Source organism: Mustela nivalis, assembly GCF_964662115.1.
Source record: "Mustela nivalis genome assembly, chromosome: 1".
Classification (NCBI taxonomy): domain Eukaryota; kingdom Metazoa; phylum Chordata; class Mammalia; order Carnivora; family Mustelidae; genus Mustela; species Mustela nivalis.
The window spans coordinates 166,166,964-166,193,949 of record NC_139020.1 but is presented as its reverse complement, the minus strand read 5'-3'; the positions used below and the strand labels follow the sequence as shown (position 1 = coordinate 166,193,949).

At 36.6% G+C, this 26,986-nt stretch overlaps 1 protein-coding gene across 1 annotated transcript in view; it reads right to left on the bottom strand.

The window, feature by feature from the left end:
* Positions 1 to 26,986, bottom strand: part of RAD18 (RAD18 E3 ubiquitin protein ligase) — a 107,390-nt gene that overhangs the window by 16,302 nt on the left and 64,102 nt on the right. The window contains exons 10-11 of the mRNA XM_082744340.1: positions 25,479 to 25,616; positions 19,981 to 20,155 (exon numbers count right to left, since the gene is read on the bottom strand). Of these exons, the coding sequence (XP_082600466.1) occupies positions 19,981 to 20,155; positions 25,479 to 25,616 (313 nt within the window). The remainder of the gene's footprint in view (positions 1 to 19,980; positions 20,156 to 25,478; positions 25,617 to 26,986) is intronic.

The window sequence follows — 26,986 nt, the reverse complement described above, 5'->3', positions numbered from 1 at the left end:
ACATCTAGAAAAATGTAAATGAAGCTAGATTCAGATACAAGAATAAGAACTTTTTTATCAAGTAATACATGATAAATCCTTAAGAGATAAAAGCAAACCTTACTTAAAACTAAGGTTATGTTTAATTTACAAAGCATTCACAATATATAACACCTCATTTGTTTAGTTTTGTTGTTTTTAGAATCACCCAGGGAGGTTAGCCCAGCAAACACACACACACACACACACACACACACACACAAACCAAAAAAACACTATCCTTCCATTTTATCAACAGGGCAAGTGAAACCCAGGGAAATTAATCCAACAATCGGCTACATGCTGGGAACCACTCTAGTGTCAGAAAACCATGACTGAGATGAACTTCCACAAACAAAAATGCCTACCTGCTAGGTATGAGGATCTCATAGACACATACATTTCAAGGACTTGATGTCATAGTATCTTAGGTGAAGATGTATTCCCCCCAAAACAATGTTACATTCAACCAAAAGACAGTAGGCTCATTTACCACCTAGTTTAAGTTCTTCTGAAAACACAAAAGGTGCGACAGAACTATTCGACATTCCCACTTTTCTCTAAAAACTTACAACAAATAAATATTACCACCTGAAACACAGGGAATCATTTAGCTTCCAGAGGTATTCTGAAGTTCATAAGTGACATATGACCATAATAAAGTACAGTAATGTATTTTAGTAGAAAAAGATTTTGTGGCAACATTAAATTCAATAAATGTCACATTCTTAAAAGTTAAAAAACAAAATGCATTGGCAACCTTCCAAAAGCAACCATGAAGATTTTTAAAAATACAAATTATAGTAATATACTTATAACTTATGTTACTGTTTCCTTTGATGTTTTCTTTAGATATTTTCTGTTGACCAGAAACATAAACTTATTTAGCAATTTTTCCAATAATCTCAATGCCTCCTAAATTACAAAATCTCTTTAATATCTTTCTCTTACCGTACTGCCTGCATCATCCAATTTCATTAACCAATTTATATTAACACTGAAGGTAACAAAGATTTCCAGACTCTATTTTAAAGAATACAGACTTTTTTCCGTTTAAAGTAGACTAATATATTTACAAGCAAAATGACATAAAAAGATTTGCACTGAGAAATCTCACATTCTCCTCACTACCCTACCAACCCATTCCCCCTTGTCTCCAAAATGTAATCACTTATTAGTTTTTTTATTCTTCAGGTGTTCTTTATGAAAAACCAAATAAATATAAGTATACACTATCCCCCACCCGCCTTATAGAAAGGAAACCACATGCTACCTATGCTGTTTTGAACAACGGTCTTTTCACTTACAAATCTATCCTGGGAATCTCTCCCTTATTAAGCACACAGAGATTGTCCTTTTGAACAACCACACAGTATGTCATTGTATGGCTGTACTAGATAGTTTAATCAACCAGCCCCAATGATAAATACCTGAGTAGTTTCCAGTCTTTTGTTATTATGTACACAATAAATAACTTTGTGTGTAAGTCACTGTGTAAATGTGCAGGCGGAATCTGGAGAACAAATTCATTGAATACTGACTAAAAAGCAAAACAACAGTACTTTTGGTTGATCCCATCAGATTCTTCTCCTTCGGAATGGTATTAAGTAGCACCAGCTACTTGAACAGTGTCTGTTTCCTCACAGCCTTAACAGCAGAGGATGCAAGAAAATGTTAAGATTTTTTTGTCACCCTATCAGGTGAGAATTGGATTTAATTTGTATTTCTCTTTCAGCAAATCATCTCTATTCATGACTTTTGCCCATTTTTCTCCTGGGTTTGTGGGTCCTTTCCTTATCGGTCAGTCCTTTCCTTATCAGATGCTCAAAAAGACTATCTACTCCTGAATATTTTCTTTAAAAAGGTACTATTAAGCCTCAATAAATGATAAGAAAAAGTATTAGTATGTCTTCTTTCATTGTCAAAAAATACTTGTATTAAGTTATCTATCAAAGTTGAATATTACTTCTTTAAAGCTACATATTTGACATTTTCACAGTGGGGGAGAAAGAATTCCAAAGCAATCATTATATTTATCTTAATTTTAATTCGAGCTGCAATTCACTATCAAACCTGTCTGATTCTTTCAAGTATCCTACACTATCCTCTATAATTCATGCAGGAATTCTGGCTAACCAAAATTAACTATCATTCTGAGCTGTACATGAGCAACTAAACATGCCAGAAAACAAAACAAAACAAAACATCTATTCATTTGACTTTATCTGCTAACTAATCTCATTTGAAATTCTTTTTTTTTTTTTTAAAGATTTTATTTATTCATTTATTAGACAGCAAGAGAGAGAGCACAAGCAGGGGCAGCAGCAGATAGAGGGAGAGAGATAAACAGACTCCCCAGGAGCCTGACACGGGGCTCAATCCCAGGATCCTGGGACCACAACCCAAGAAAAAGGCAGATGCTTAACCAACTGAGCCACTCAGATTCCCCTCTCATTTTAAACTCTTGACCACAAATCTGAAATGGACCATCCTTGCTACCAGGCAATCCTATAATACTTATCTGGCACATTCTGAGTCCCACTCTCAAAAGGACTCATACCTTCCCAAATCACCTATCACCCACCCTACTCCCACTCTTAGCTGATGAAACAGCCTTAGCTACATTAAGAAAATAAAAACCACCAGGCAGACTTGCTGGTCATGCCTTGGTGAGATGCTTACTGAGTAAGCACTAAATTGCTAAAACTATTCACCCAGTTGCTAACGATATAAATTTAGGATTCATCCTTGATGCTGAGCTTTTCCTTGCTCACCATATACAAACGATCTGCAACTTCTGCAGCTCCTACCTCCAAAATACATCCCCAATCCCACCCATTTCTATCTTCACTATCATTATTCAGATGCACCTCACCACAAACCCTATAATGGATCACTACAAAAGCCTAACTAGTCTCCTTGTTACCACTCTTGCTTCACTTCCAGAACCCTCTCCCCCCATTCATTCTCACATTTGAAGTTAAACTTTTTTTTTTTTTTTAAGATTTTATTTGTTTATTTGACAGAGATCACAAGTAGGCAGAGAGGCAAGCAGAGAGAGGAGGGAAGCAGGGTCCCTGCTGAGCAGAGAGCTAGATGCAGAACTCAATCCCAGGACCCTGAGATCATGACCTGAGCCGAAGACAGAGGCTTAACCCACTGAGCCACCCAGGCGCCCTTGGAGTTAACCTTTAAAAACACATAAAACAGACCGCTTGGGATCAGAACAATATTGATAAATCATTTGGTCTCTAAATTGACCTGTAGATTCAAAACTGAATCGCAACCAAAATTCCTCTTTTTTTTTTTTTTTTTGTTATAGCAATAGACAAGTTGATTTTAAAGTTTATATGGAGATGCAAAGCACTAAAAAAGCCAAAACAATTTCGAAGGTCATCACAGGCACCTCTGGCCTCCACCATCACCTCTTCATAACACACAAATAACTTTTCTGTGTGCCAAGAAGAAGGGTTAGGAAACACTGTATTAAAGAGAGAAGCAGACCTTTAGGTCAATCTCTTTAAATTCTTCAAAAAAAGTTTAAAAAAAGTACTGTGTGTTGGTTTTTTAAGAGAAATAAAAGGACTTTAGTTTAATTCCAGACATTGGAATCCTCTTGGCTGTCTCAAAAAATTCTATTTCAAAATATAATTAAACATGTATGCTTATGTTTTACTTACAAACTTAAGAAATAAAAGAAGACATCAACTTTGAGAGTCTAATGTAAGGGAAAAATTTTTTAATTGGCAAAATTTTCACTGCTACAACTAGATACTGAATCAAACTCTCAAGTTAAATGGGCAGGGGGGCAAAACCATGATGCTTCATTTTGTTTTTATTCTTTAGATTGTCAGCCGTATAATGACTGATACAAATAAAAAAAATACTCAAAGATAACAAGATCACAGTAACAGTTACAATATTTACCTCCATAAGGAGAAATAAATGAAAAGACAAGCAACATTGCAAAGATGAAAATCTCCCCTATAACTTAAGAGGAAGCTTTCATCTCATTACAAATTTCTGTAAAAACAAGGACCAAGGGGCTGGATATGAAGCTCATACTGAGACTAGCTTGACTTCTGCACAGCCAGGCCAACTTCTACATCATCTACCCACCTGTCTACCCCAAGAAGGCACATTCAACTGTGCAAATGTGAGAAGCCAGGCCAATACTAACCACACAAACCACAGAAATCCAGGATTAATTCAAAGTTGAGGCAATAAAACTCCAGTCTCATGATAAGTTCACAGAGGAGAAGAATCTGAAAACTACCTTATATTGCTGGAATTTAGGCAGTGGACATTGAACCTTCTTGCAACTCAGTTCCTAAAAAAATGAAGTGTCAGACTAAATGACCTAGTGCATGAGAAAGAATAATCCCTCCAAACCATACTTAGACCAAATTTTAATGTTCTGATACAGTTTTCTAATTTCGTATTCGTTACTATTACCCATACTCCAATAATACATTCTAAATGGCTCTAATAAAATGTACTTATTAGTACAAGAGAAGCATACTATCACACACATTAATGCAATATTAAAGGCTTCTATAACTGACTTCTGTAGAATTACTTAAAAAAAAAAGGCTTCTGCATTTGAGGCCTGTTACATTTTAACACTCAAATCTCTCTGAGATACAAGAACAATGTGCACTACTCATGTGGTAAAATCAAAGGAGGAAGCAAAATCAGCAATTTTATATGTACCCATGTTCCAGAATATTTGTGTGGGAATAAAGAGAACAGAGAACATGTGCAAATTAACACTGCATGTCCTAACAAGGCAACCATACAATCTAGCTTCTAAACCCAGACACTCTGGAGAGTAATATTATGGCTATTAATAATGATACCAGGACAAGAAATGGAAACTGACCTATCTCAGGGAAATCAGAACATATGCTCATTCTTTAACTAACTGATATTTCGAACAATTCCATTAAAATGCTACAAGCAAAGAAAGCAATGGTGCCTAAGACAAAAGTCCTGATGCAACTCCCATTGTCATGGGCAGGGGTGGGGGGAGCGGGAGGCAGGGGAACCTGGGCTGTGAATTACTGGCTTCCACTTTACTCACTGACTTTGGATAAGTCCCCTCACCTGTCCAGGCCTCCATTTCCTTACCTGTGGTATGAAGTTACTATAGTTAGTGACTTACTGTATCACCTTCTAACTTGAAAATATTTGTATTCTATCCTAATATGTCTTTTCCCCAAGTTCTGAAGTCCTCCAAGGAGACCTAATCTATCTGTTCCTGATTTAAAAGCAAAGGTAGTATGAAATGAGAAGGCGGAGGGGAGGGAGAAACCTCTGATTTTAACTTCCGAGGTGACTATAACAAATTATAAACTAGATCAACTGACTAAAAATATAAAATTCCAATAGCATGATATGTAAATTATATACTTCTATTCCATCCAAATTCATTCACCAGAACAGGACGCTTATTTTTTTTTTAAGATTTTATTTATTTATTTCACAGATATCGAAAGTGGCAGAGAGGCAGGCAGAGAAAGAGAAGAGGAAGCAGGCTTCCTGCTGAGCAGAGAGCCCGATGTGGGGCTCGATCCCAGGACCTGAGATCATGACCTGAGCCGAAGGCAGAGGCTTTAATCCACTGAGCCACCCAGGTGCCCCCAGAACTCTGATTTTAAATTTTATTTATTTAATTGTTTGGGTTTTTTTTACTGCAGAAGGCTCTTCCCTGGCTGTCCACAGTTGGGGGTCTGGGAGAGTTAATCCAAAATACTGACTGCATGCCTACTAACATTTAGAATAAAGTGGTAGTTCCTTCAAGGTCTCATACTTGCTCTTCTGAAAGCATTCTGAAAAATACACTATCAGTTACTCTATTTTTTTTTTTAATGAAAAACTGAATTCTGAGCCAGTCAAGATTGTATTCTGTTTTATATGTCAAGCTAAATATATCCAGAAGCATAACAAACAAGAATTTGTATGTAGTTTATAAATGTCTGAAAACTAAAAAAGGAAAACACCCTTTAAAAATGTCAACTTTATGCAAGTATTACCTTGTTATGCCAACCAAAACTCTCAACGCTACAGTCACAGTACCAAAACCTTGGGTGATGATCAGACACTGCTCCAAGCTATGGCAATGAAGGTATCATTTGGTAAGTATGGAACCTGGAAGGAAATGCCAGTTTCTATAAGCATTTCAGATACAATAGTAAAAATAATTTAAAAACTCTCTCCTGATAAAGGAAATTGAAGGGCTCAAAGTAATTTTACAGAGGACTTCTGTATTACGCCAGCTCATGAATTTGATAAAAACAAACAAAAATATCTGCCACCTGGGATTGACTCAGAAGGCTGAAAAATCAAGAACTTATTATAAAACAACAACAAAGGTACTCTAAAGAACCTCCTCATATTACCCAATAAAAATACTCCTTGCAAATGTGCTAACATCAACTGCCTGAGAGTTTAAAAAAAAAAAAAAAAAACCTTATTAATGAACAACAAATATCCTTTGGCAATGAGTACTAGAGAAAAGACAAAACTATTTCTCCTTTCACGTTGTTCTTGGAGGATCACTACTGAAATTAGTTTTACAAGTATATATTCACAAATAAAAATATGGTAACTAAAGGGGATGAGGCATGTTGTAAATTGTACATGTTTTCTATTATGATTAAATGCAAAGGCTGGGCTACATCTTTGGAGGGGAAATCAGTCTAGAGAATAAAAATATTAGTACAAGAAAGCAAACTGATTTAAAAAAAAAAAGACAATGGAGAGGAAAGTAGAATTCTTCCCTCAGGCCACATTTATGGATTAAATTTTAACATAGCATAAAATAATAACACATTTATATAATGCACTAAAATAGGGTTTTATTAATTTATATGACTAAATGTAAAAAGTAACGTTAAATGAAAGGAAAAATGGAATAGTTCAATAACTAACCTTACTACAATGCAGAATGTGACCAATTTGATGTCCTAAATTTTTTTTATTTTTTTATTTCTTTTTTCTAATTATTTTTTTAAAATAAGCTTTTTATTTTAGGATAGTTTTACATTTACAGAAAAGTTGCAAAGATAGTACAAAACATTTCCACATTTCAATTTCTTCTACTATTACCAGTCTACACTAGTCTGATTCATTAGTTCCAACCAAGGAAGCAATATTAATACATTATTATTAACTAAAGTCCTACACTTGAATTATATTTCTTACAGCTCTAACTAACGTCTTTTTTGTTGTTGTTCCAGGATCCTATCCAGGTCACTACATTCCATTTAGTCCTCTGGTCTCCTGAGGCCCCTCTAGACTGACAATTTCTCAGACTTTCCTTGTTTTTGATGACCCTGTCAGTTGGAGGTGCTGGTCAGGTATTTTGTAGGACCCTCAAATGAAGTTTGTCTGATGTTTTTCTCACAATTTGACTGAGGTTATTGAAAGTGTCATTCCCACCACATCATATCAAGAACACATGCCATCAACATAACATCACTGTGTGGTGACCTTGATCTCCTGGCTGAGGCAGTGGCTGTCTGTCGGGTTTTTGTTTTCTCTTCTTTTCCCTTTCTTTTCTTCCCTTTCACCCCTCCATACTCCCTCCCCACACTTTCCTCTCTCCTCTATTTCTCTCTCTCTCTCTCTTCTTCTAACACTTACTCTAGCACTGTCTTGCTTCCTGCCCCAGCTGGGAAATCAGCCATTTCTCCAAGAAGCAGTAGTTCCTTCTTTTGGGGATTGTTATGAGAAACCAAGATCAGGGAACTAGATGTGCTGGTTCCAACTGCGGTGTCCTTGCTTCTTGGCCCTGGCAGCTGACAGAGCAAGGAAATACATGTTTGTACATTAGCTCACTTCCTTACACAGATCTATAAATAGCTCTGTATGTATCCCTCTGAATTTACAGTAAACCGGCCATGAGTTCACCCTGTACCACAATGAAACCTTTAACCTTGCTTTTCTGTAATCTCCCACTCTAACAACATGACTCCCATTTGCCATCCATTTTAAGAGAAGGACATATAGGGTTGCATGGGTGGTTCAGTCAGTTAAGCATCTGCCTTCAGCTCAGGTTATGATCCCAGTGTCCTGGGATCCAGTCCCATATTGGGCTCCCTGCTCAGCAGGGAGTCTGCTTCTCCCTCTGCCTCTGCCTGCCGCTCCCCCTGCTTGTGCTCTCTTGCTCTCACTCTCTCTGTCAAATAAATACATAAAATCTTAAAAAAAAAAAAAAAAAGAGAGAGAGAGAGAGAGAGAGAGAGAGAGAAGCACACATAGCTAACATGACAGAAAAAAATTATGCTCAACTAAAGGTGGATAAGACTTGATAAAGTCTTCTAAAATAAGTTAGGGAGAAACTTCAACACATATATGTTGGAGAAGTATTTAAGGCCCACACAACAATGCAAACCAAACAGTACAGATAAGTATACTTCAAAATACCACTTTCTACTTCTTAAACATAAATAAGTAAGAAACTGTGTGTAAAAAAAATTTTTCAAATGATTATCATTAGATGTGCTGAGTAGTAGGTTTTTCGTTTTGTTTTTTTGTTTTTTTTTTTTAATATTTCCAAGGAGGGTTCAAAGTCATGCAATGTTGTTACTTATCCCTAAGGTACTTCAAAAGACCTTCCCAAAAAAGACCAGCAAGCCTATTGTGCTACAGCCAGCAGAGTAACTTCAGAAGGGGGAGAGGATGTCCATACACACAAGGGTCATTAACAATACAGTTATCTCTATTAAGAAGAAACAAAGCAGATGGTAAGGAAATACATCTGACTATCAGAACTCCCAGTTTTGTGTTTGTGATTTTCTACCTAAGTTCAAGAGATTTTTATTCAGTATGTTGGTAAACTTTAGTATGATGATAGATTATTTCATACTTCAGTTTACTATCACACAAGATGAAAAAGTAAACTGTTTCTCATCAACAAGCACATTTTCTCCCATCAGTGTGCAGGATGCATTTGTCTCAGAGCTTTTTAGATAATGTCCCTTTCTCCCCCTGACATTTCCTTCTCTATCACTTCTTCAATAGCCCCCAGACATCCTTATCTCTTCCACTCCTGGCAGCAATGAGCACATGTGTGTGGCAAACAGATATGCAGAGGTACAGTTAGCTCTGGAATGCCTAGTCTGTAGGCATCCCTACACTCATTTGGACTAGAGCTCTAGGCAAAAGCCTAGAGCACCCCCATTTGTACTGATAAAGCATACATAAAACCAAACCATTTTCCTGTCTTCAGTTGGAATCACTGCTTTGGCAGATCTCAATGGTACCCTGCCTGATCCCTTTACCCTTATCCCTTCAGTGTACAGACTTGACTTACAACTGTCAGAGCCTTTGTTGGATTGTCCTGTCCCTGTTGGAGCCTGCTCTGTCACCAGCATGGGAGGCTGCAGGCAGCAGAGGGCAGACACAACCAAATAACTGGACTTCCTTACCCTTTGTCTGGGTTAACTCAGCTCCTAGTTCCAAGGAGATTTGAAAAAACTCCAGTTGCTCACAGTGCTATCTGGTTTGATAACACGCCCCCTTCAATACTGTCTTCACCTTCCTGTCTCATGTGTTCACTCCCCATAGTGGTTCCTTCACCTTCCAGATTAACCATTTCCATTCCAATTCTTGTCTCGGGGTTTTCTCAGGAAATCTAACCATTTCAATGCCTGTGTGTTTCTACTCTTTCAAGAATGTGAAGAGCAAGCAAGTTTGGTCACAGTAGCATTATCAGTCAGGAGAATTTGGATCTAGGGTAAACTATACCTGGATTCAAATCCCGATACTGCCACATACAATACATACCACCCTAAGCAACTTATTTAACTCCTTTAACCTTTCATCTCCACATCTTTACAATGTTTGCCTGTGGGCTAAGTGACATAACATCGGCAACACTCTTAGCTCTCAAGTAACATTTATCAAAATTACACATCCTACTGCCCACAATTAGTAAGGATTTACCAACATACTTCACTATTCCAGGGGACTCTTGTCTAGGAACATGAAAGTTGTGAATAACTTTATTTTTGAATCCAAAAACTTAAAAGACCCCCATCAGCTTTTCAACAGAAAGCATGATAACCCAGGATTCTTTGCACTCCTCACTGCTTAAAATTCCCATATCGCTGTATTCACCAATTTTCAACTTAGGTCTACCGAATCCTCACCAAGACCTAGAGGGAAAGACCTGCCTGAAACTAAACTTTGAAATCTCAACACACATCTCAACTCTGACCTCCCGGCTAGAAGGGACCACTCCGATCAGTGATAGAGGTAGTGTTTCCCCTTTCCTTCAGTAAGTCAAAAGTTCTACTTGGTCTTATCAACAGGCTGATGATGCCAGTATTCCTTAGATGAATGTCCCAATACTACCCTTTCTCCTAAGATTGTGCCATCATTCTTCGGTTTACTCATAACTTATGAAAGGCTGAAATTCATCCCTTAAATTTTCCAATAAATAGTAATCAACATTTCTTCACATTTCTGTGTTTTTTGTTGTTATTCTCTTGCTCTCAAGAACTCTGGACAGACAGCTTTTCCAAAAATGACTGAAAAGTGAAGAAAAGTTGCACCAACATATATCAAATACATGACCAATGGTTAATTTAAGCCTTTTAGTCAAAGAGCCTGGTGTTCTGCGCCTATGTCTGGGTTGGACTTCCTACAAAGTTACTGCTAATTTAGCATCAAAGAAGAGGTAACTTTCTATCAGAAATTGTGAAAAGTTAAAATGTATTCTTTCACACCTTATCTGACTCAGATTCTTTTATGACCAACACCTAGAATCTGCAAAAAGGTTCACCTACATTACCAAGTGAAGAAATTAGCTTGTCTTTCTAAGTACCAAAATCCCAGTTGCCACTTCATTAGCCCAAGTTCTCTTACATGCCAAAGCAGAGATAACCTAGCTGAGTTGGTCCTGAACTGACTGACTGAGTTATGTGAAAACCATACTCACCACCTTATGTAAAGCACTGGCTATCACTTTTTTGGGTCAATAAATCAGAAGTATAAATCTTTCCATGAGAAAATTTCCTAGTATAAACAAACTTCTTTGATTATGGACAATGATTTTTCAATAAATCTTTTAATTTTAATTTCAAAGCCACAGAAAGTGACTATGTGTGCACATACGTGCTCACACACAGATTATCATTTTTTTTAAACACTGAAAGTATGTTGGAGCCATCATACCCCTTTCACCCCTCAGTGTGCACTTCTTCAGAAGAACCACATTCACTAATATGACCACGATGAAATTATCAAAATCAGGAAATTAAATACTGACATAGTTACTATTATCTAATCTATAGATCTTATTCAAATTTCTCAATTAGGCCAAAACACAGTGTCTCTTTATAAATTCTTTTGCCTAGAACTAAATACATATTTTTAAAATAATTATCTGGAGAGTCTTCCAAAGAAAAGCATGACTACTATTCATCTCTGCATGAATATAAAGCTTTCTCTAAAGGGTCATAATCAAAAGCATTTTTTTTTAATAATGTAGCACTCAATAAAAATGCATTTTTTTTCTGCTTGCCAAAACTCAGGGAACAAAAGCTCTCCTTTTTTCATTAAGAAGAACAATAAGTTAATTTACAGAAATCTGGACAAGTCTCTTGAACTCCCGGAAAACATCTAACAAGAAGGTGTACAAAAATATAAACTTCTAATCAATTTGCTTATCATCTGTCTTCAGGTTGGCAACAGAGAATTAATACAGCATTCATAATTCAAATTCTAAAGAAGTACTTAAGAGTTAAGAAACAAATTAGCAAGAAAATAGCTTCATCCTAATAATTATTTGGATTGGATATACCTACTGGGTCTTAATATAAGATTATTCTTAGTTGTCAGTCTGCCATATTATGTAAGTATGAATATTGTTCTAATACAAAGAAAACTAGTATTTTTATTCAACAGTCTAATAGTATGATCTGTACTCTGTATTAAAGCATGACTGCACGAGTTCAAAACAATTCACAATATATTTGCAATCACATTACACCTGAAAAAGTGTGACTTTTTCTCTTTAAAAAAAGTAAAAAAGCATAAAAAATTATAAAATACTATAATCCTTTTTAAAAAGGCTTACCTATCTATCCATCTATCCATCTCTATCTTCAGAAGGATCTACACACGAAAATGTTAACATGAAATTATTTCTGGTTGATAAAATTTGGGAATTTTATTCTTTTTGTTTACCTAAATTTTCTATTCTTCACAATAAACATGCATAACATCTAATTTAAAGGGGTTTTGAAAATTTGGGGTTTTATAATGAAAGCAACAAAACTATCATACAAAGGGAAAAATAAGAAATTTTTGTAAAAAATGAAAGGGATAAAGATAGAAACATTAAAATGTACAAGGAATATATATACTCTAGAAGGTTACCTCATGATCTGAAATGAACAAGTGGTAAAAGAATACAGGTAACTTACCAACTAGTACACTCATAAAAAATAACAGAATTATGGAATTTTAGGGTTGAAAAACATCTCAATAAGGGTAATAACTTTCCATTTAATCCCTGAATATTATAGAAAGTAAAAGTTAGACCGCATAAAGACGACTTACCTCTAATAAGCTAAGAGTCTACTAAAAGCATTTGGTTGTGATGGATCCTCTTCCCCCTTTGAATTCTTTTCCTGATTTCTATGGAGCTAATTACCCCAATCGATTTGGCATCTCTTTTGACTATTTAGGTTTTGTAGTCACTAAATAATACTGGCATTAATCAGTGGATCACTATTCATCATGACAGTCTTCTGCCAGGTTACCACCAACCAGTATTATGACATACTTTTTAAGTTTCCAACTAGGTGATGAAATTGTATTTGAAGTGAGTGAAATCTTATTCATATTCAAATACTGCACTTCAAAACACTGATGGCAAGGCAACACTGATGGCAAGATGAACCATTACTTAATGTCACTTAGAAAAAAATCAAGGTCAATTCAACTATGATTTAAGACTTCCTGGGGCACCTGGGTGGTTTAGTCAGTTAAGTGACTGACTCTTGGTTTCAGCTCAGGTCATGACCTGACCATGACCATGAGTTCATAGAAGTAGAAAATACTTCCTGCTTAGTGGGAAGAATGAGAGAAAAAGAGATTAAAGGAAGGGCTGAAAGAGGCCATCCAAGAACCAACTAGAAGGATGACTGGCAAAGCAATGTCTTAGAGGAGGTAGATAAATTTATCACGAGAAATAATATGTCTCCTTTACAGCATCATGAGACAGAGCCCACACTGGGCTCCACCCAGCAGGGAGTCTGCTTGAAGATTCTCTTCCTCTGTACCTCTCCCCACTCACTCACTCACTCTCTCTTTCTCAATAAATAAATAAATCTTTTTTTAAAAGACTTCCTTTTCACTTAGAATTTTAAATTTACATATCCAGATAGTTCTATAAATATATGTAGATATAAGTTTTTATTTTATACCACCGTTGTGCATATATTAAGAAAAAAAAAAAGAACTGAAATAAACCGGTTAAAGTATTACCAAAATGTCTTCAGATTTAGAGCCGGAATCTTCTTCATCACATACTGACTCATTATCTACGAAGTGTGAGTTTTCCCTCACAAAGTAACGCTCTGTACTACCAACGGCACCAGAGACCAGAGATAACAGCATTTCTTAAAAATACTTGACTACTGTCTCCAGGAATTTCTTCTAAGGCAAATTCACTTTCTAAATTTGTCTGTTTCCTCAATCACATTGCATATGACTAGAAGCAGTTTCTGTTCAAAGACATCAGAAAGGGTCGGACAAATTGATGTGGGACACCCTAACAATAATCTTTTCCAAAATGTGAATCAGTCATGCTGTTATTACTTTGAAATTTCATCTATAAATTCCAAGAGATTTAACCATTTCTCCTGCATTCAGTTGGTCATGTAAGAGAAAATCCTCTGCACATAGTTCATTAACAAAATTATAACAAGTCTTCAGACTTGTGGGTATCTTTCTTCCCTACGTCCTGTAAATCACTTGACTGTTTTTCAAGAATGGAATTGCAGCCATTCATCCAATGAATATTAACTTGTTAACATCAAACTTACACTCTGTTGCCCTTTCTTCATACTTTTATCTTTTTTACTCTCATTACTTTGTGGAAGATATTTTAAATGACAGCCCAATGTAATGCTAACAATGCATGTAACTCAAGTGAAATGACAGTCTGAAGATTCATGATGCTCACAAACCAGTAAATACATCACAACCAAAACTTGGCGGGCAGCAACTGTAAGACGCCATTGATTGTAATACACATCACAATTTCAGACATTAAAATGTAAAACAAAAAATGTTATGTCTTACAATCAATAAATCATTCACTAAATAAAGGTCTAGTACTAGTTGCAGACTAGTGGTAAACCACTGGCAGGAAATTTTTCTGAAAATGAGAGACAGACTCAATTCTTAAGGACTCTGATGGATAATTATAGGAATGACAAGATACTCAAATGACTATAATACAAGAAAGGATTTGATTTAGATAAACTGCAATGGAATTCAGGGGTGCCTGGTGGCTCAGTCAGTTAAGTGTCTGCCTTTGACTCAGGTCATGATCCTGGGGTCCTGGGATAGAGGCCCATGTCGGGCTCCCTGCTAAACAGGAAGCTTGGTTCTCCCTCTCCTGCTGTCTCTCTCTCTCTCTCTCTGTCAAATAAATAAATAAATAAGACTTTTTAAAAAGCTGCTATGGAATTCAGATTCACTGTTACATGACTTCATAGAAGTAGAAAATACTTCCTGCTTAGTGGGAAGAATGAGAGAGAAAGAGATTAAAGGAAGGGCTGAAAGAGGCCATCCAAGAACCAACTAGAGGGATGACTGGCAAAGCAATGTCTTAGAGGAGGTAGATAAATTTATCACGAGAAATAATATGTCTCCTTTACAGCAGCATTATTACAATAGTAAAGATATGGAAGCAATCCAAATGTCCATCAATTGATGAATGGATAAAGAAGGGATGTGTGTATGTGTGTGTGTGTGTGTGTGTGAGGGAATACTATTCAGCTATAGAGAAGAATGATATCTTATCATTTGCAACAACATGGGTGGGGCTAGAGAGTATAATCCTAAGTGAAATAACTCAGTTAGAAAAATTTTCATTAGAAAATCAAATACCATATGATTTCACTCCTATACAGAACTGAAGAAACAAAACAAATGAACAAAGCCAAAAAAGAGACAAACCAAGAAACAGGCTTTTAACTATAGAGAACAAACTGATGGTTATAAGAGGGTTGGCAGGTAGGGAGAGGAATGAAACAGGTGAAGGAGATTAACACTACACTTAGCATGAGGAGCACTAAGCAGTGTACAGAATTGTATACTATACTGTACACCCAAAACTAATATAACACCTTATGTTAACTATACTGAAATTAAAATTAAAAATGTAATAATAATTTCTTAAAAATGTCTTTTTCTCTGGGCGCCTGGGTGGCTCACTGGGTTAAGCCGCTGCCTTCGGCTCAGGTCATGATCTCAGGGTCCTGGGATCGAGTCCCGCATCGGGCTCTCTGCTCAGCAGGGAGACTGCTTCCCTTCCTCTCTCTCTGCCTGCCTCTCTGCCTACTTGTGATCTCTCTCTGTCAAATAAATAAATAAAATCTTTTTTTTTTAATAAAAAGTAACTTACTTTTTATTTCATAAAAATATGAATTTTGAAAAGGTAATTAATTTTTTGTTTCATATATGTGGTTTCAGGTATACAGAAATGACTGACTAAAAATTGCACAATTAATGAAGTACGGATTTAGGACTTGGTTTTGTATTTTCTGACTCTGAATTCTAGTGTATTTTAAAAGAGAATTTTAAGGCAAAGGAAAGAGTAATTGTGAAATTTCAGCCTGATCTTTTAAAAAAAAATGTCTTTTTCTCACGGACAGGAAAAATTTTTTAGAAATGTCTTAAGAAATGTGTCTTTCTCTTATGGTAAACAGGAAAGAAGAGATCAGAAATTACAAAAAAACGTTAGAGGGGCAAAGTAGAGCTGGAGGCAGGTCATATTAGCTGGCCTTGGTGAACTGCAGACACAGCATCTATTGAAGGTGAGGAAACACACAGACAATGGCATGGAACAGGTGCCATGGGAAATGCAATAAAGAGTAACTAAGAAGACTAGGCCTCACTAATCAGCACCCAACTGAGGCCAGATTACATGAATTTTGAATGGAACTAATTAGCCCAGGCTCACAGCTTTCTCTAACAAAGTTCAGAACAGAAATAGGGAGGGGGGAAAAAAAAGAAAAGAAAAGAGAAAGAATAAAAGATAACCTGTGGGACTAACTCTATGATACAGCTGAAGATTCAGAATGAAGGAGATGCAATGTCCAGCCAGAGTCCCAATTTTTGCAGCATTACTGAAGGAAATGTTATTAGCACCACGCTCTAACCAACTGAGCTAACCGGCCAGCTGGTTACTGAAGGAAATGTAACTGATTTCATAAAAGTAGAATAAACACAATTATCAAGACTCTCTATTACCTGAATTCATCTTTCCAACAGATCTGAAATAATAAGATGTTTTTATATGTTTTCATAGATATGTGAAGACTTCAAAAATTGATTCCCAAATCACCCAGCAGTTCCTGATGCAAAGATGCAACTCTAAGCCTGCTACTTTTCCTGTTACACCAGAGTGGCTTCTGCTGCATACTTACTCCTCTAGAGTCTTTTTTGTTTTGTTTTTTAAGATTTTATTTATTTGAGAGAGAGAGACAGTGAGAGAGAGCATGAGCAAGGAGAAGGTCAGAGGGAGAAGCAGACTCCCCATGGAGCTGAGAGCCCAATGCGAGACTCGATCCAGGACTCCGGGATCATGACCTGAGCCGAAGGCAGTCGTCCAACCAACTGAGCCACCCAGGCGTCCCTAGAGTCTCCTCTTGAATCAGTTGCCCAGTGGTCTGTCCTGATATCAAACCAAATACCACTAGTAAAGGCGCACCTCACTCTCACTACCCCCTTTAACCTTGGTTTTGAGGTATTATATAAGGAACACACTCCACCTTTTAAACTTAAAAAAGTCATCTTAGTTTGACAAAATGACAAGACAAGTAAATTTACAAATTTAAAGATTAGCATATTTAATATTTACAATGTATTTAACAGTTAGTCAAACTTGAGATATGAGTAATGGACACTGCTCACTTTCTCAAGGGTAAGCCAAGCAAATCCTCATATATGGTCTCTAAAGCTCTGCTTCCAAGGGGTACAAGCAAACTTAATGATTCTTTTTCCTTGTAAGGCTGCAGTAGAAGCCACCCAAATGTCCATCAGCTAATAAATGAATAATAAAATGTATACTCACACAATAGAGTAATATTCTGCAATGTAAAGGAATTTAGCACTGAAACATGCTACAACATGAACCTTAAAAATATTAAGCTAAATAACAGAAGCCAGTCACAAAGACCACACACTGTATGTATGACCTCACTGACATGAGTGCTGTCCAGAACAGGGAAATCTACAAAGACACAAAGTAGATGAGTAGCTGCCAGGGGCTGGCAAAGTTGGGGAGAAATGGGAATTGACTGCTAATGAGTAGGAGGGTTCTTTTTGGGGTGATGAAAATGTTCTAAAATTGTGGCAATGGTTGTACAATTTTGTGACCATACTAAAAACTATCAAATGGTACACTTGCACAAGTGAGTTGTATGGTATGTAAATTACATCTCAAAATACAGCTGTTAAAAATTTGTAATAAGGGGCGCCTGGGTGGCTCAGTGGGTTAAGCCGCTGCCTTCGGCTCAGGTCATGATCTCAGGGTCCTGGGATCGAGTCCCGCATCGGGCTCTCTGCTCAGCAGAGAGCCTGCTTCCCTTCCTCTCTCTCTGCCTGCCTCTCTGCCTACTTGTGATCTCTCTCTGTCAAATAAATAAAATCTTTAAAAAAAAAATTTGTAATAAGTAGTTGCACTGGATATGGGTGTATGTGTGTATGTAGACACATACACGTGCAGAATTAAAATGAGAAATAAAATATGAGGTTACATTTAAAAAATGTTTTTAGTGGTTTAATAATCCGCTCACATTTCATTGATGCCAATAAATCTGTCTGAGGCTAAGACCTCCAACAAACTCACCCTACTTAACTATCCTCTCATCACCAAATACTTAAATATACATCTGGTTGCCATGCATTTCCTCCTCACTTTCTTCCATTCCCCCACTTCAAATTCAAACTCACCCTGGCATTCCCAGAGACTCACGAATTCTATGACTATGGTTAAAAATGAACTCTTACTCCCCTGAACTCTGATTTTCCCCCATTTTTACACTACATTCCTACACGACTTGTATTTAAAAACAAATACTGCCTACTGGACTTGGAGAACAGCCTGATGTAGAGAAACTTTGCAGCAGTATCATGCCCTCAGACAAAACGGGACAACACACAGTTCACTTACCCAACTGGAGATATACTACTGACATTGAAAACATTAAAGGTGAGGGGAGAATATTTTCCCCTCCTAATATCCAACCCAGAATAATATGAAACAGTTTCCCAAGAATCCTAGGAAAGCAGAGGGTCTTTGGGTATACTCCTCTTACAAAAAATTTCTTCTTAATTTGATGTTTCAGTTTAGACATAGATATATAAATGATACATACACATATCATTCTAGAGCATTGTTAATTCTTAAATGAAGAAATTATCAAAGATTAAATAATTTCTAAAACATATTTACATGCTGATGGTAGCATTTAAAATTGGTATAATTCACTCAGAAGGCAGCAACACCTACATGGTCAAAATAGAGTTAAAAATAACTTATTAGAAACAAAAGGCTCTATATAGAGAGAGCTTCACCACAGTTTTAGGTGTAAGTAGAACACTGAGGAAAATGTAAATAACTAAAAGAAACTGCAGAATCTGGTCATTTATGGTACAAAGCCAGAAGAGAACGCTGCACCGACTGAAAAATAGCTACAAAAGATGAGGGAGAAAAGATGAGATGATCATACAAACGATTTATGATAAAAAATGAAATGCCAGAACACAAAAGTTATAAACAAACACATATCTATACATAGATTGTATACATACATACAATGATTTAACTTTGTCTGTTATCTTTTAAAAACATGTCATTTTTTAAAAATACTTTTTTTTTTTTTTTTTTAGATTTTATTTATTTGTGAGAGATAGAGCAAGTGCACAAGCAGGGACAGTGGCAGGCAAAGGGAGAAACAGGCTCCCTGCTGAGCAAGGAGCCCAATGCAGGACTTGATCCCAGGACCCTGGAATCATGACCTGAGCCAAAGGCAGATGCTTAACTGACTGAGCCACCCAGGTGTCCCTTACAAACATCTTTTAAAAAATCATTTGGAAAAACAACTCACCTCTAAATCTCTCATTTTTAAAGCTTTCCCATCTGTTCTTACTTGGGTCAATTAAATTATCCTTTTTTGTTTTAGTCTCCTATGTATTATCTTTCTGGCCATTTTTATTTCCTAGTGTAGCTGTCTTTATCTTCTTCACTCATTGTCAACAAACATCAATGCCTATCATGCTCCCTTTTCCAACTCCAGGAAAAATACATACAGCTACTGCAATACTCTCCCACATGCTTCCCTGCTTGCTATTAGTGTGCAAGTTACAAAGCAGAAGAGGAGACTGAAGTGGAAAAACAGTGAACTGCCCGGGCCTCAAAGTTATTTTCTAATTATTTTTGCCTATCTATCTTAACATGCACAGGAAATAGAAGTCTATTTTTTTTTAAGATTTTATTTATTTATTTTACAGAGAGATATCACAAGTGGATAGAGAGGCAGGCAGAGAGAGAGGGAAGCAAGCTCCCTGCTGAGCAGAGAGCCCGATGTGGGACTCGATCCCAGGACCCTGAGATCATGACCTGAGCCAAAGGCAGCAGCTTAACCCACTGAGCCACCCAGGCACCCGGAAATAGAAGTCTAAAACAATCAGGTAATACAGGTTTCTTACCTATTGAATGAGTCTGATTCTGATGAAGAAAGAGCTTCTTCTTGAATATCAGTACAACTGGAAGAATCATCTGGTCTATCAGGCTCCATTCTCCCTGGGGATTCCAGCTTTGATTGAGAGAAGTGGTTTGTTATAGGGGAAGTATCTGAGAATTTTGCTTTTTTATCTTCCTGTTCTAAAAAGGAAAAAAAGAAAGAAAAAAAAAAACATTTAAGAGTACCAGAAAATCTATGACCTATTATTTCTACAACATTTAATATTATTACTTATACTTAGTAAAATTTAAGTTTATCTAACATTGATTCCAAAACTCTAGCAACAGAGAGTAAGAATCAACACTATATGGGCCATCTATTTATACTGTCCACCCCAGGTATTTCCATTTTAATTTAATTTAAAAACAAAATTTCTGGGGCGGCCTAGGTAGCTCAGTTGGTTAAGAGCCTGCCTTCTGCTCAGGTCACTAGCCCCGAGTCCCAGGATCAAGCCCATGAGATTGAGCATCTGCCTTCGAGTCAGGTCATGATCTCATGGTCCTGGGATTGAGCTTGTGTCATCAGGCTCCGTGTTCAGCAGGGAGACTGCTTCTCCCTTTCTGTCTGCCACTCCTCCTGCCTGTGCTTTCACTCACTCTTACAAATAAAAAAATAAATCTTTAAAAAATAAAATATAATAAAAAGTAAAAACAAAATTTCCTTTTAAAATCAGGAGTAGTGAACTGTGTCATTCTAATGAGGCCATACAGTATCACTGAAGAATTCCTGCATATTTCACAGATGAGAAAAGATGGACAAATGTATGTAGCACAACAAAAAAGGATTAAAAATTCAATTAATAAAAGAACCACGGGCTTGGGGCACTTCAGTGGCTGTCCGTTGAGCGTCCAACTCTTGGTTTTGGCTCAAGTCATGATCTCACGGGTCCTGGGATCAAGGCCTGTGTTGGGCTCCCTGCCCTGCAGAGAATCTGCTTAAAGATTCTCTCTCCCTCTCCCTTTGCCCCTCCTCCCACTCTTGTGCTCACCCTCTCTCAAATAAATAAATAAATAAATCTTAAAAAAAAAAAAAAAAAAAGGCATTATATTTGTCACTGACCACTATGTGGTAGTGAATCCATCTGGATATTTCTCTTAGTCCACTAAATAGGATCTAATATTCAATATGGAAAAAGAAAACTAATCAGACATAACTAGTATTTCTGTTTGATCTAATACATGTCATATTTCTATGTGTCCCCTGTCGTATTCTGAATTTCTGAGGTCTTTTGCTAAAAATAAAATAAAAATAAGGAAAGATGGAGGCATACAGACAGTATCTGCAAGAACATAACATACAGGTATGACCAAATATTTGCAAATATACGTGCAGAAAATAATACCCATGAAGGATTCCTCAGTGCCCAGGACTCTCCCTCATGACCCTTTCCAGGACTCTGCTAGGATTTCAGCTGCACTGTCTTTAAGATTCAGGAACTGAGTAAGTACTCAGCATGCAAGTCACACGTGCTAGTAGTATAGAGCCCCCTTTCATAAGTTTCCTCACAGAGAAGCAGAGCTTTCACACACCACTCATCCAGTGTGCTTACACAGGCAAGTGACCTTCAACAAAAGACACTAAAAAACTGTCAAGGCTTTGTCATAAAGAGAAAATTTATGAAAAAGAATAAGACAGCTTCTTCAAAAAGAAACCTTTCCAAGTCCATACAGTCAAGATTTCTCCAGAAATAAACAGTTTTGTTATACTAAAAAACAGCATACATCACAAAAGTGTAATTTCTATAAATACACTCTTGATGTCGGGCTTTCAATAAGCCAAATCACTACCAAAATTGAACTGTACCCTCTAATGTTTACCTGGGAAAAGAAAAGAAGAAGCTAACCACAAAAACCACCCAGGAGTTTGACGATCTCTTGTAAAGAGACACCCCGGATCACATTAAGAAGAATCAATCACCCAGTAAACTCAGTGAACCCAGACAATTTAACACTCAGCTGGACAGGAGAATGCAATCAAGCTGACAAACCAGGGAGCAGGAATTCAACCTAAAACTATGTTTTATTTTTGCACCTGACTTATATTCTTTTCATACTTCTTCCCCTCTTATATAAGCCTCTCCAATATAAATTCCGTCTTGGGGGACAAGTATCATTCAACAATTATTGCATATTAAAAGTCAGTTATCTTTCGTATCTGTCCACAGATGTCAGAAAAGAACATCAAACAGAGCAGACCACTCTGAAGCTCTGCCATCAAACATCCCGGAAGACATGTGACAAAAACAGATGAAGGATTTACTTGAGAGAACATGTATCTTCTTCACTTATACTGGCATTTCAATGACCAAGTTGATGCCAAAGAACAAAAATTACACTGATTGTATGATGCTGTACAGAGCTCAACTTGCCAGTTTAGTTGTGCTAGTCTATCTGTGCTTCTGTCTCCCACACTCTCCACCCTTCTCAGACACATGCATTCATGTACAACAACCTAGAAGCAGCAATCCTCTCTGAACCCCACAGACAGCAGTATTTATGGCCATATACATATATAATGCACAGCCCTGAGTGTAAGTAATCAATCATTTTAAAAAACATTCAACTAGTAAGCAAAATGTTCTCCCAATCTGAGATATTAAACCAGATTTTTTTCAGGAACTAAACTACTTTTTAAGAAAAGCCTTCAACACAAACACATTCAAGTTGTTCACAAACAGCATGAGGTACATACTCAGGCAGCAACCTACTAAAATGTTACCAGGAGACTTGGGTGGGGGGGGCGGTGGAAAAGAACACACCAGCATGTAAAACAGTAACACTTAGGAATAAATCTAACCAAAGAGGTGAAAAATTGAAGTGCTGAAAACTACAAAACATTGTTGAAAGAAATTAAAGATGACATAAATAAAGACATCCTGTGTTCATAAACTGGAAGACAATACTCGTTAAGATATCAAAAGTACCCAAAGCAATCTATAGCTTCAATTCCAAAGGTACTTTTGCAGAAATAGAAATATTCATCCTAAAATTCACATGGAATCTCAAGGGACCCAAATAGTCAAAACAACCTTGAAAAGGAAGAATAAGGTTGGAATACTCATACACCTTGACTTTGAAATGTAAAACAAAACTAGAGTAATTAAAACAGTATAGTACGGACATGAGAATAGACATACAGACCAGAGAGTAAAACAGAGGGTACAGAAATAAACCCTTACATATACAGTCAATTCATTTTCAACAATATCGAGAGCATTCTCTTTGGAAAGGATAGTCTTCATAGAAACTGGTGCTTTATCTACACATAAAAGAATGAAGTTGGACCCTTACACCACACACCAAAATTAACTCAAAAAAGATCACATACCTAAACATTAAAAGCTAAAGCAATAAAACTCCTAGAAGAAAATAAAGAGAAATATCTCCATGAACAATTTGGAAACAATTTCATGTATATCACCAAAAGCACAGGTAACTAAAGAAAAAAATGGATATATTGGATTTCATCAAAATTAAGCGCCTTTGTGCGACAAAAAAAAAAACTATGAAGAAAGCAACAAGACAACCAAGAAAATATTTACAAATATATGCAAGTCATATACATGGAAAAGGATTAATATCCAGAATATATAGAGTTCCTTAAAAAAAACCAACAAAAAAACCCCCCAAACAAACCAAATGAAAAATGAGCAGGGCACGAATAGACATTTCTACACAGCCAGTAAGTATATGAAAAGAAGTTCAACATTTTTAGTCATTAGGAAAATGGAAATCAAAACCATAAGATATTCACTTCACACCTACCTTGATGGCTATGGTTAAAAAAAAAAAAAAATAGGAATGGGTGTGGCAAAAATATAGAGAAACTGGAATCATTAAGCACTGCTGGCAGGAATGTAAAATGGTACAACCACTTTGGAAAGAGTTTTGTGGTTTTTCAAAAAGGAAACAGAGAATTATCCTAAGAATCAGAAACTCCATCCTTAGGTATATACCCAAGAGAATGGAAAGCAGACACTTGAACATATATTTGAACACCAATCTTCATAAAGCATCATTCACAATAGCCAAAAGGTGAAACCCATTACAGATGAAGAGATAAACAAAATGTGGCATGTACACACAATGGAATATTTTTTGGTTATAAAAAAGCAATAAAATTTGATATTTGGTACAACAGGACCTTGAAAATATTATGCTTAGTGAAATAAGTTGATACAGAAGGACAAATATTAACATGATTCCACTTATATGAGGTACTTAATGTAAGCAAATTCACACAGAAAATAGAACAGTGATTACCAGAGTGTGGCTGGGAAAGGGCAAAAGAGTTACTATTTTTAATAGGTACAGAGCTTACGCTGGATGATGAAAAAGTTTTGGTATGGATGGTGGTGGCTGTCATAAAACATTCTTAATGTATTTAATGCTGCTGAATTGTACATTTATGAATGGTTAGAATAATAAATATTATATGTCGTTTATCACAATAAAGGAAAAAAAAGGAATTTTTATGTGCACTTTCCTCCATTGATTCTGTTTTGTTCATTGGCCCAAAGCCCTGACAAGAGAAATATGATATTAATCTCAAACTTAAAATGGACCCAAATTAAGGACATGCTGTATTTCACTATTTATTTTTAATATGAAAAGAAAGTAAAACAATGGGAATTTACCTGAAGTTTATAAGCTTCAGACTTTTTAGCAGAACATTCCATCCAAAATACCAGTGACCTATAACAAAAACTATTCTAAAATAAAAATTATTTGTACAATATGGGACACCTGGGTGGCTCAGTTGGTTAAGCAACTGCCTTCAGCTTGGGTCATGATCCCAGGGTCCTGGGATCGAGCCCCATGTCAGGCTCTTTACTCTGCAGGGAACCTGCTTCTCCCTCTCCCTCTGCCTGCTACTCCGCCTGCTTATGCTCTCTCTCTCTCCCTGTCAAATAAATAAATAAAAATAAATTATTTGTACAATATTTGAAGATGTGCAGCAATAAATCCTACACCTAAAAAACATCCTTAGGCTGAAACAAGTAAGAAACTTCCTATTTACCATTAAACCAAAGATTTTAGAAACTTGTCATCATGGCATCTCCCAATCATTTTTCCCACAGTAACAAACTTAGTTTACATTCAACAACAGCTGTAGGTCTAAAAATAATTTTTCCACTTCAGATATCTAATAAAAAGGTAAATTCCCATTGTTTTACTTTCTTTTCATATTAAAAACAAATAGCGAAATTCAGGGGCATCTTGGTGGTTAAGAGTCCAACTCTTGGTTTTGGCTGAGGTCATGATCTCAGGGTCATGAGATCAAGCCTGTGTTGGGCTCTGTGCTCAGCAGAAGTCTGCCTGAGATTCTCTCTCTCCCTCTTCCTCTGCCCCTCTCCCTGCTCTCACACATACACATGCTCTAAGTTAAATAAATAAAAACTTAAAATAAATAGTGAAATTCAACACATTTGTTTTTAGTTACTAACTGTATTTAGTCTCTTACCGACGCAAATAGGTAATAGCTTTTCTGTAGATCCATCTTCTTCTTTTGTTACTTTTTTTTTTGATATTTCAACAGCTTTCTTGTATCCTTTTTTGGCCTGATCCACCAGAAGCCGAAATTCATTCTGATGTTTTTTACCTAAAATTCAAAAGATCTTCTCAGTAAAGCAAGGACTGTAAAAGCTGTATTTTTGTTATGCTGACATACTAAGTATCAAGACGTGTACAAACTTGCTCAAGAACATTCTTGTTGGGGCACCTCGGTGTCTCAGTTATATGTGGGTTTAGCATCTGCCTTCAGCTCAGGTGATGACCCCAGGGTCCCGAAATGAAGTCCCAAGCTGGGCTCCCTGCTCAGCTGGGAGTATGCTTCTTCCTTTCCCTCTGCCCTCCACCCCCGCTTACTCACCGGTACTCTCTCTCTCTCATAAATAAATAAAATCTTTTAAAAAAACAATCCTTGGAAATCACTTGCAATAAATTTACAAACTGGAAAGCAGAAAAATACATAGAGCTAGGGATCATGGAAACCTCACTTTCTTATCTTCTCCTTTCCTCAGGTACAAACATGGAAACAGGATATTCCTAGTTTACTACTATAGGTTTTCTCCCCAAACCTCATACTCTGAAAGGCTTTTGATAAAGCACAAAAGATACCACTTTCTTAAATATATCCAAAAGACACCATTCTAACACCCAAGAAACAAAAGAGTACTAACATGAAGAACACTATCTGAGTATAAAAGCAGAAGTCTCCAGGAAAGTTGGATTATAAAAACAAAGGATATCCTTTTGGATTCCCTTTCACCTTCACGTTTCTTGCGAAGATCCCTTTAATATCCCAAAAGATCCCTCTAACATCCACCTCTTACCCCCAACCACCTTATCTCAGGATATCGTAATTACATCAATCTTAATAACACGTGCTACTTTAATAATCTGAAGATAATGTAAGCCTAATCTCAATGTCACCATTATTAATGTACATTCATTTACTCAATAAAGAATAGCCAGGCATTGTTAGAGCATAGCCTTTAGGATATCTATTTGTAATCCTGAACTATAGTTCAGACAGCTGAGGTTGCACTTGACTTATCTAGCACCCTCATACACTTAAGGCATGGTTCAAAATGATGTCATAAATCCTGTAAAAATGTATTTTAGAGTCATACTGCAAATAATTCATGTTTTGAGACCATTTTCATACAGTAACCAACACTTTCCCTGTGGCACAATATTAAGAATAAATGAGTGTAAGAAAAAATTTGTGCTTTTATTGAAAACTATGCCTTTCCTAGTGCTACCCTTCCAAGGATTCCAGGCATTCGTTGCCTTTGAGCTATGTTACAATTCTGTAAATTGTAGGTAACTGATAGCAACGGAAAATTATTCTTGTCTACAGACATGCAAAATCCTGCAGGGCGAAGGGTCAAACTGACTTCCCTCCCCGCTCTGAAAGAAGCCAGTCCTCCATTTGCACATTGATTTCAATATTCCTGACCTATAAAT